At 56.8% G+C, this 11,297-nt stretch overlaps 1 protein-coding gene across 1 annotated transcript in view; it reads right to left on the reverse strand.

The window, feature by feature from the left end:
- Window positions 1–362: 362 nt before the first annotated feature.
- The window catches only part of KCNIP3 (potassium voltage-gated channel interacting protein 3), a 99,526-nt gene continuing 88,591 nt past the window's right edge, over window positions 363–11,297 (reverse strand). Inside the window, exons 5-9 of the mRNA XM_045283840.1 lie at window positions 9,519–9,538; window positions 2,392–2,499; window positions 1,770–1,874; window positions 1,018–1,080; window positions 363–542 (exon numbers count right to left, since the gene is read on the reverse strand). Coding sequence (XP_045139775.1) covers window positions 495–542; window positions 1,018–1,080; window positions 1,770–1,874; window positions 2,392–2,499; window positions 9,519–9,538 — 344 coding nt within the window. The 3' untranslated portion in view covers window positions 363–494. The remainder of the gene's footprint in view (window positions 543–1,017; window positions 1,081–1,769; window positions 1,875–2,391; window positions 2,500–9,518; window positions 9,539–11,297) is intronic.

Here is an 11,297-nt window from a genome sequence, read left to right on the forward strand (position 1 = left end):
AGGGCTTTGAATGGAGAAGGGGGGCTGCAAGGGCAGAGGAGTCCCCAGAACTGGGTCCACTGTGTGGTGGGAAGAAGGGGGCTGGGCAGGACAGGGGCCCGCACAGGAGGACGCTGGCTTTGGGGGCTGGTCTGGATCCCCTTTCCTGTTCACCCCAGGGTCACACAGATTCTTTCTGCTGCTCACCCCCGAGGAAGCTTCTCTCACCACCTGCACCCCGCTCTCAGCCAGACTCTGCCGTCTGGGCCTGATGGTGCTTGCCTGTCCCGAGGAATGGTGTGTGTGTGTGTGTGTGTGTGTGTGTGTGTGTGTGTGTGTGTGTGTGTGTGTGTGTGTGTGTGTGTGTGTGTGTCTGTGTGTGTCTGTGTGTGTGTCTGTGTGTGCTGGAGTAAAGAGTTCGCTGTGTGTCACTACATCAGAAAAGGAGTTTCCCGTGGAGGCTGTCCTGGCAGAATGCGGTCTCCCTGGAGGCTGAGGTGGCTCGGCCAGCGCTCCTAGATGACGTTTTCAAACAGCTGCATGGAGTTCATGATGTTTTCATCCTGGGGGCAGAGAAGAGGGCCGAGGCTGCTCAGGCAGCCGGGGGAGGGCAAGGGCGTCAGCCTGGCTGGCTGGATGGGCCACACACCTGACAGAGGCCACAGGTCACCAAGCAGCCCTCCTGGGACTGAGGCCTGGGGAGGCCAGCGTCCTGGAAGTGGGCTCTGCAGAGAATGGCTGCAGCTTGGGGGCCAGCCAGCCTCCTGTGGGCCCCACTGGGAGGGGTGAGGAGCAGTGGGCCCAGTGCATGCTGGGCTGGTGGGCACGGACGAGGGTGGGCTCAGGGACCCAACGCCGGCAGCCAGTTTAACTCAAGTGTGAACCCTCCTGCTCCAGCCTGGGGAGGAGCCGAGGGAGGCCCGAGGAGAGCTGGCAGGCTCGCAGGGGCAGGATTGGGTGTGAGGAGCCCCGGGCAGGTAGGAGCCCCTCTGCCAGCCCTCTCTACCAGAGGCTGCAGAGGGTCCTGCTCCGGTCTACCTTCTGACAGGTCTCCAGGAACTCGTCAATGGTCACCACCCCGTCCCGATTCCGGTCCATTTTCTGCAACACAAGTCATCCACGGTGGGTGAGCCTGTGCCCACCAGGATGGCCCCTGCCCCTGGGGGCTGGGGAGCATGTGGGTGAGCACGGCAGGCCTGTGGCCCAGCCAGGCGGCACCCAACTCCCTGCTTCCCACTTGACAACACCAGCTCCTATCCAACTCGCCCCTGAAGCCCCTTCCCCTAGATCTAGGCCACAGGAAGGTCCCTCCTTGCCTCCAGGGCTGACAGGGCTGCCATCTCCCTGGTGGGCCCCCTGCCTGGGAGTGCCCAGCTCAGAACGTGTCCTCTGACAGGCAGTCAGGTCAGAAGGAGCGGCAGAGGCCCAAGCTGGGGATCCCCAACCTCACCGACGCAGGGCAAAGCCGTCCCTGCTGAGCAGCGTTTCTCTGGAGAGAGCCAGACTCGATCTTGGGGGACATTGCGTGCATGGGGGGTGTGGAGGTTGCGGGGAGGTGGTTAGCTGCCTCCAAAGCCCAGGCCCCAGCCTGCCCCCAAAGGGTGGCTCAAGGGAGCGGGAGGGTATTTTGAACTCATTCCTCAGGGGCTTCTGCTATCAGCCAAGGGTTGGGACATATGCTTCACCTCCTCATGGTGGGGAGGCACAGAATGTCCCGCAAAAGTAAGAGCCCTCTCCTCTACCAGGCTGCCCTTCCCCCACCCCCAGCCCCAGGATGGGATTGCCCTCACCTGGAAGAACCGCTCCACGTGGTCCAGAGGCGCGTCCTCCCGCAGGATAGGGTAGGTGTGGCGGCCCATCATGTCATAGATGGACTTCATGATGGCCAGCATCTCCTGGAGGGGGCCGGGGCAACGTGAGGGGCGCTAGGTCCCCGAGGGGAAGGGGCTACCCCACAGAGTGAGGGGCTGGGTCACCCAGAGGGAGAAGACACGGGTCCAGCCCGTGGGGTGGCCGGCTTTTCCTGCCACTCCCACAGAAGGCAGAGTTAGAGTGCTGTGTGAAGCTCCAGACGCAGCCACAGTTGAGGCGATTTCAGACCAGCCACCTCCCCACCCCTTCCTCTGCTCGGCTGGAGCCAAGGCCAGGCAGTGCTCTCCCCTAGGCTCTCCCCATGAGAAAGGGTGATCTGGAATTGAATGGTAATACTTGGCGAAGGGTACAGCCCACACCTGCACCCAGGGGTCGAGGGCACATGGAGGGGAGGCTGAGAGTCTGCAGGCAATCTGTGCCCCCCAGGGCCAGGCTGAGAGCCACACCTCTGGGCAGACAGGGCCATGTGAGGGAGCAGAGGAAGGAGGAAGGGTATGGGTCACTAGTAGGGGAGGAGGAGCCCCCAGCCACCCCTGGTACCTCTTTGGTGATATACCCGTCCTTGTTAATGTCGTAGAGATTGAAGGCCCACTTGAGCTTTTCATGGACGGTCCCCCGCAGCAGGATGGAGAGGCCCACCACAAAGTCCTAAGGGGACAGGGGAGGGCAGGGAGGGTGAGGAGCGAGGGCCTAATGCCCAGCTTCTACTTCTAGTCTGCTCCGGGGCTTCCAGGGGATCGAGGTGCCTCCACAACAAGTGGGCAGAAGGCAGTCATTCTGTGAGCCCAGTGTGACAGTGAGTGTGAGTATGCAGGTGTGAGTGTATAGTGTGTGTGAGTGTGAGTGCATGAGCATGAGTGTGAGTGCATGAGTGAGCATGAGTGTGTGAGCGCATGTGTATAAGCGTTTGTGCGTGCAAGTGTGTGCATGAGTGTATGAGCGTGAGTGTGTGTATGAGCATGGGTGTGTATTTGAGTGGGAGTGTATGAGTGTGGGAGTGCGAGTGTGGTGGGGGTGGCATAAGGTGGCAGACACTGATGTCCTCACGGAAGAAGGCTGAAGGCACAGCGTCTTAAGCCCACTGCTGGTGACAGGGGAGCCCCTCATTTAATTTCTCGAGCATGCGCACATCACAGCAACCTGAGAGTCGCCTGACCCCTTTTAAGGAATCGAGCCTCAGCAGTGCTCAGCACGGGGATGATGATACAGACCCACCTGTGCGCTGCAGTGGCCTCTGGAGTGGGAGGCAGGTGATTCATCATAACGTGTCACTCACGTGACGAGACAGGGACCATCGAGTGGTTTTAATGGGAATACTTTAGCTACTGTTTAGTAGCTGTTGGTGGGAAGCAGGTCTTTTCCTTGACCCCCAGAAGGTTTGGGGAGCAGAGAAGGGGGCGTTCCAGGGAGGTGTGGGGAAGAGGAAGACTGCTCTTGGAGGGGCTCTGGTCCTCCCTCAAGTATTTGTCAGCCATCCTGGCTCTGAGGCAGCCTGGGCCGCCAGATAGAAAGGCCAAGGGCGACCCAGAATGCCATTTGGGAGAAACCAAGGAAAAAATGTTAAAAAGCCTTGCACCCCTAAAATAAGAAGCAAAGCAACCCAACCCCCCTGCCACCCAGTTGGTTCTGACTGGTAGTGACCTTCCACAGGGTTTCTCAGAGCTAAGTCTTCAAGGGCACAGATCTGGCCTCCCGTTCCCACGGAGTGCCTGCGGGTTGGGTCATCAACCTTCCCTCAGCAGGGCGACACTGCCCGGACAGGGTTCCTTAGAATGAGAGTGGGTTCTATTTAAAAAGGAACAACCTAGAGGAGAAAGAGCTTGTGATGGTTACCTCTTGGTCAATTCGACACTCCTAGGGGAAGGTAGGGTGGCGCCCAACCTATCAACAGGTTGCAAACTGGTGACCCCTCCTTGGGGGTGTGGCCTCTTGTAGAAGAGCGAGACTGAGCAGAGCCAGTTCTTGTTGGCCCTTCTGCTGCAGCTGGATCCGCATCTGGGGTGAAAGGCAGGCTGGGAAGCTGGCTTTCCGAAGGGATGCCGACAGCAGGACATCAGGAGTTCCAGGAAGAACCAGAGAACATGGAGCATGCGTCCAAGTGTGGTAGTTACACAATCTGGTGTCAACTTGAGACTATTAAGAGTGAATGGGGTGGAGCTTAGCCTGTCAATCAGGTTGCAGCTTGATGACCTCATGTGGAGGTGCTACAGAAATAAATAGCTCAGTGGAAGTCAGACATACTCTGTGAGACATTCCTGCGAGACATTCCTGTTGACAAGCCAGTTGGAGCTGTGCTGATGGAGCCAGATCCCTGGAGCTGGAGGAGCCAGCACTGAAATGCGTCCACTTTGTACGCACTGGCCTGTGATCTTCCTGCTTTTGGCACCATTGCATGTGCTGTGAGTCTGAAGAGTAATTTATAGACTGGTACTGGACATATGGGCTAATTGGACGGATGGACTTGATCGGGACTGGGCTGGGATGTTTTCTCAATATATAGTTACTCTTTGATATAAAACGCTCTCTCTCTTACATATATATGAGTGTCTCTGGATTTGTTTCTCTAGTCAACCCAGGCTAACACCAAGCAATCTTGAGTGATGGCCATCCTGTAGTGGGGGGCTATGAGCACTGGGGTCCCCAGTGCAGGAACACAGCCTGCAGGAGGCACAGATTGCTGAGGCCACAGAGATCCAGGCACAGAGAGGGTCCTGTGAGCTCTCGGGGCAAACTGGTCGGCAACTGCTGCTTTTCCAAAGCAGGCCCTGTACATCTATGGGGTTCTCTGAGTCATGAGTATACACAAATGAAGAAACGAAAGCTCTTGTTTGTATGTTTTATGGTCACAAAAGATACATAATATTTGCCACGGCCACACCTAAGCGTGGACAATGCAGTGACATCAACGACCTGGGTCATATTACGTAATGATCCCCACCGTTCTTTTTCCAAATTAGTCCACCACCGTTAACTGATGACACTCTATGGCCCCTAAGCTAAGAGCCCCGCCCCACCCCTCTCTTCTTGCCCTGGTTCCTCTGTTGCTGTGGAAACAAGCCCATCTCCTGTCAACCTGGCCGCACAGAGTAGAACAGCCTCCGAAGGTGTCCACGCTGTGGGTCTGTAGGGAAGCGGACTGCCTGCCGGAGCTTTCTCCCAGGAACAGTTGGTGGATGAACTCCCAACCTCTCTCAGCTAGTAGCAGAGCGCTGAGCCAGGTCACCGCCAGGGCCCTTTCTCCCTTGGTCAGCCTTCATAAACTCTGGTTTCCAGGGCGGAGAGCCAAAGCCTGCTGATTCATGTAGGAGAACCAGAGCTTGCCCATTCAAATCAACGGGATCCTATCTATTGGTCCCTTTGCCTCTGGCTTATTTCCGTTAACATTAGCAGGGTTCATCCACGCTGTCCTATGTGTCAGGACCCGGTGTCTCTCTTTGCTTGCCTACCATCCCACCGTGCGATGCCTACCATCCCATCTGTTGGTGCATGCTTACACCACTCGGTGATGGTGGACAGGTGCCACACTGAACATGGGCTTCTGTTCCGATTCCTACCTTAAGTTATGTTTTTTTAGTCATTTTATTGGGGGCTCGTACAACTCTTATCACAATCCATCCATCCATCCATTGTGTCAAGTGCCTTTGTCCTACTTTAAATTCTCTTGTACGGACCTAGGATTTGAATTGCCGGCTTCTATGGTCATTCTTTGCCCAAGTTTTCAAGCAATGACTAAACTATGTTCTGTAACTGAAACGTGTAAACAAGGAAGAGTACGATGCTTCTTACACCTGAGTTTGAGGATTGATCATTACTGAGGCTTGGACCTGAGTGAAATAAGTAGCAGAGATTCAAAATGATCCCTCCACTCATGTCACACCCACACCCTGGATGTCTGAAAGGTCCTGGGTGGGGGGAGGGTGGCAAAGGTGAGGAGGGAAGTGGAGAGGTGGAGGAGACCCGCACAAGACCCCCGTTCTGCTGTTTCCTCCAGCTTGTCTCCATAGACCACCCTTTCAGCAGACCCAAACCCGCTGTGTTGGGACATCAGATGGCTCTTCTGTCTGCCAGCAACCAAGCTGTGTCCCCACTGAGGGCCCCTTAGCGAGTGAGCAAGGGAGAGAGGCATGGGTTTTTTGGGGTCAGCAGTAACTGCATGGGGAGAGGGGTAACAGAGAACTGGCCCCAAGTCCAGCCAGCCCACATCCAAGGGCTCACTCTCTTGACCTGTGGGCTGCACATGGCATCTTCATGTGTGAGGACTGCTTGTTTCCACTCCTTGCTCTTAACCCTGCAGGGCATGCTGCCCGGGGGCCTGGGGCCTGGCCCAGCCCCTGTGGCTACCCTTAAGGCAGGGCTCATAGAGGGTGAGGGACTCCTGCAGTGATGCAGTGACTCCCCCAAAGTGCATATGTCGGAGGCCTGGCAGAGCCCAGAGCAGGAGCTCGGGACTACAGTGGAGGAGGTGCCTGTACACCAGGTGGGCTCACGTTGCTGGAGGAGGTGCCTGTCTGGACCACTGGGCTCAGGGGGCGGTGATTGAGCAGCAGGAGAGAGGAGAGGGGCAGCCACCCCCCTCCAGACACATTCCGCCCTGGGCAGTGACAAGGCACCAACATGCTACATACAGACCACTTGTGAGTCACAGTAGTTATGCTCCTTGAAGTCACTGCAGACTCTGCCTCAGAAAACCTCAGGCTGCAGCTGAGGGCGGACACAGGCCTAGGTTCCTGCAAGCCTCTGATCACAACGTCTTCGCCAACCAGTCAACATAGAACCTTGTGTTCTGCCCACTTCTGCTTACAGGTGCCTTGTTGAATATGCCAGGAGCCCTGGTGATTCAGGTGTTGGGCTGCTAACCGAATGACTGGCCATTCAGAGCCACCAGCCGCTCAGCGGGAGACGGATCAAGCTGTCTGCTGCTGTAAAGACGGAAACCTCGTAGAGGATTGCAGAGAGACAGAATGTTCTTGCTGGCGGTGGGTTTGGCTCGGAGCTTATTGAATATGGACTGTTGACGCACTAATATGTATTGAGCACCGGGCCAGGAGCGCAGTGACTCCAGCCGGCAGGAATCGAACCTAACACAGGCATCATCTCCGTGCTGCACGCCACTCGCAGTAGACGCACATTAGCACCAAACGCACCATCAAGAAAAAGAACTAGAACCCCAAAGCAGGGCTCTCCAGAGGCTGTGAAAGGGGCCTGGTTTGTCGTCTGGCGGAGCAAGCTCAGCTGGGAATGGTCACGCCGGCACCTCCATGTCTCACCACCTGGGCATGGCCACGGAACCCACTGGAGTACATCAACTCCACTCAGTGGGCAAATTTGCAAATACAGAATCTGTGCGGGCTATAATAAAGTCAATGCTGCACCTGGTTGGCACGATGGTCGTTGGTTCGAATCCACAGGAGAGAGACGTGGCAGTCTGCTTCCACAAAGACTTAGTCTCAGAGACCCTACTGGGCAATTCTACTCTGTCAGGGTCTCTCTCACGGATTCAGAATGGCCCAGCTGCCGTGGGTGCTGGTGGATAAGACACACCTGTGTGAGGCTTCCCTGAAGCCAGGCAGAGGGAGCTCCCTCCCGTTGGCATCCCTGAGGACGGGGGCAGGAACCAGACTAGAGGGAGTGTGGACTTGGCTCCTGGGAGCTTTGCCTGCTTTGCCTTCACTGGTTGACACGGATTCTTGGCAAGGGGAGAGGAGTTGCCATACATAACCATGGAAGCAAACAAATGAATTTGTCTCATCTCTCGAGAATATATAAATGGATGGGGATAACCGTAGCTCTCCATGGGTAGACTTGCCTTTCTGTTTTCAAGGCACGTGGGCAGGCTCTGAGGCCTGGTCATGAGGGAGGTCCTGGTCTCCTTAGATGCTTGCACATGACCAGGACCAGGTTTCGAGCCCCCAGGCCAAGGCGGAGGAGTCCCTGGGTGGCGCAAACAGAATAGCGCTCAGGTACTGGCTGAGAGGTTGGTGGTTTGAATCCACCTAGAAGTACCTCATTTAAGCCCTGCTAGTCACAAGGTCAGCGGTTTGAAACCACCAGCATCTCCTTGGGAGAAAGACTTGGCTTTCTACTCCCATAAAGAGCTACCGTCTTAGAAGGCCACAGGGGCAGTTCTACCCTGTCCTACAGGGGCTCTCTGAGCCAGAATTGACTGACGGCAGGGAGGGAGGGAGGGAGAGAGGGAGGGACATCTCAGAAGAAAAACATGGCGATGCTGGTCATGTGCAAGACTTCCCAAAGGTCCCGGCTACTGAGAAGCCCATGGACCCACTCTGCTCTGACACACGGGGTCGCCATGAGCCGGAAGGGACTGGTCAACAGCAGGTCTGGTGTGGCTTTTCCCCTGGGCAGTCAGTCTCTTCCCTGACCACCTGCCTGCGGCGTGTGCTCACCAGGAGCCGGCTGAGAGGTGCACCAGAGGGCCCGGCATGCGGCCATATCTCTGTCTCTATTCTCAGTAACATTTCCCTTTGCGGAGGCCCCACCCCTCCAACACAAGGAGAAGGTTGAGCTGGTTAGGGTCCTTCTCCTCTCAGGATAAAAGGCTATTGTGGAGCAAGCAAAACCAAGCTGGCTGCCCTGCCGTCAGTGCTGACTCACAGCAAGAGGGCAGCGTAGAACTGAAAACCCACAGTCAAGGCTGCCCTCTTAGGGCAGCACACTGCCACGTCTTTCTCCCGCAGGCAGCCCGGTGTAGCCAAGTTAGCAATGGAGTGTCAACCAAGCCCGCTGCCACCGAGTTGATTCCGACTCTCAGTGACCCTCTGGGGTTTCGGAGACTATACATCTTTCCGGGAGAAGCCAGCCTGGTCTTCCTCCTGTGGAGTAACTGGGGGAGGGTGGGGTTGAACCCTGCAGGGCGCAGTCCACCGCTTACTCCCCAGGGCTCCCGGCCACCCCAGCAGGGCTCTGCTATCGAGAAACAGCACCTGGACTCCAGACACTCCCCGAGGGACAGGACATGGAGCCACTTCATGTGTGGAGAAACTACTTTGTGACAGCTGTCTTCTGTGATGGCACCAGCAGAGGGCTCCCAAATGGTGCTCCCCACCCTGTCATTGATGGTGTCCTGCCCCCTAGAGCCCCACCGTCTACCTCCTCAAGGGACCACAGCCCCGCCCTCTGCAGGTCGGAAATCAATGACCACAAGGCAGCGGAGGAGGGTGACGGGGATAGTCCTGAACTCCACAAAACTATTAAGTCATATTATTTCTGAATGTCCAATGAGCCCGTGCACATAGCGACCCTACAGGACAGGGTAGAGTTCCCCCTGTGAGCTTCCGAGACTGCAACTCTTTACTGGAATAGAAAGCCTCGTCTTTCTCCCACGGAGCAGCTGGTGGTTTTGAACCGCTGACTTTGAGGTTAGCAGCCCAATGTATAACCACTATGCCACCAGGGCTCCTACCGCACACCCATCACCATAGCTATGGTGTTTTCAGAGGCACAGAAGTGGGGAGACCGGGACTCTCACCATCGTCGGTGGGAATGTCAAGGCTGCAACCTCTGTGGAAAGCAGTTTGGGGGGGTGGGGCGCTCCTCAAAAAATGAGACCTCGAGTCACCAGAGGATCCGGGGATTCCATTCCAAGGTGTAGACCCGTAAGCTCTGAAGTAGGAAGGCAAACCGAAGCCTGGGTGTGCACCAGTGCTCACTGCAGGCCTGTGCACAACAGCTGAAAGGGGAAGCCACCCAAAAGCCCGTTACCAGGCGAACGGGCCAGCAGCATACATCCAGCGACTATGACTCGGCTCTAAAGAGAAGGGAAGCCCTGGCACGTGCCACCACGTCTCAGCGGCCTGGTGCTGCCGGAACAGGAGTACCACAAGTGAGCGGCTTCCACAGAGAGACCTGTACCTCCTCACAGGGAGAAGGCTCCAGGTCTGAGCCGGGACCCAGGCTCTCAGGGATGGCTTGCTCTCCCTTATCAGCTCTGGAGGAAGGTCTGTCTCTTTCGTTTCTGCTTGCTCTTTCTCGGGCAGTTCCATCTGCCTTGGCATCAACCACCCCATCTCTGCGTCTCTCACTTGTTTAAGCTCAGAGAGATTGATTTAAGACCCTGTACTAACCCTGCCTCAACCACAGAGCAAAGACCACCCGTCCCCAATTGGGATCATTACCCCAGGTTAGGATGGCCAAGCTGCTGTGGGGAGGACATACCTGAGCGGTGCCACATTGGATGGACCCTGATGCGTGAAACCCGCCCTGCGCTCGGGCCCATTCGCACTCATTGGACAGCGGAGACTGGCCCTTTCAGGTTTCCTACCCTGGTCGTCACAGGAGCAGACTGCCGCATCTTGCCTCCGCTAAGTGAAATCCATCGGTCACCAAAGGAAAAAGGTGCCCGAACCCTACTTACACGAACCATCTGGGGTAGGAAAGCAAGCGTCTGCAGACATAACGTTGATCCGTGGCTGCCGGGGCAGGACGTATTGCTAGGCGCTGTTGAGTTGGGCTCACGAGGGCCTGATGCACAAGGAGGAAACCGTGGCCCTCCCAATTGCTGCTGGGCCGGTCCACTGCTGCAGCCACTGCATCCGCCTCTCTCCCGGGGGTCTTCCTCTTTCCACAGACCCTCCGCCTTACCAAGTAGGCGTCCTTCTCCAGGCCCGGTCTCTCCTGATAACACGCCCTGAGTCCCTGAGACGAAGTCTCACCATGCTCACTTTCTAAGGAGCCTTCTTCCCCGACAGGTGTTGGTTCTTCCAGCAGTTCCCCACCAACACAACAGTGCAAAGGCACCCATTCTTCTTCCCGCTCCCTCTGAATCGTCCAGCGGGGCCGGGAACAAGGGAGAGGGCGCGGCAACGGGGACCCTCTGCTGAGGGAACTCGGAGCTTCCGTGCCGGCAGATGGAACAACTTGGAAACGGATCGTGACATGTGGTTCATATCACTGAATTGTACGCCCGGGTGGCGCCGAGGGCCATGTGTTGGGCTCCCACGAGGCAGGCCGTTTGAAGCTCCCGGGCGCTCCTGGGAGAAGGCCAAGGTGGTCAGCTCCCGTGCAGCCGTACAGGCTCGGAAAGCCAAGGGAACAAGTCCAGTCTGTGCGCTGTGGATGGGATTCCTCTCCGGGACAACGGGTGAGGATGGCGAGGTGGGCTGACCTGACAAATACCTTGTTACACGTCTTTGCCATAATGAATTCAGAAACAATCTCGAGGGAGGCTTCACACACTTTATTCCCCAGAAGCCTCCGTGGTTTCTTCAAAGGTGCATGGGGATCGGCGGGGGTGGTTGGCTGGCCGGGCGCAGGGGTGTGGGCATGTGCAGTGAGCGGGCATCGTACTCTGTGTGCCTGTGGGCTTACAGTAAAGACCCTGAAATCGCTGTAGGCTGACACACCGGGGAGGGGCACCTGGTGGGCCCGGAGGTGGTGGGGGTGGGGGTCGCTGCGCACGCCCGGCCAGAGTCGGCGGCATAAAAATAACG

The sequence above is a fragment of the Echinops telfairi genome, unplaced genomic scaffold, assembly GCF_000313985.2.
Source record: "Echinops telfairi isolate 266 unplaced genomic scaffold, ASM31398v2 ScPeMD7_7467;HRSCAF=8505_1, whole genome shotgun sequence".
Classification (NCBI taxonomy): domain Eukaryota; kingdom Metazoa; phylum Chordata; class Mammalia; order Afrosoricida; family Tenrecidae; genus Echinops; species Echinops telfairi.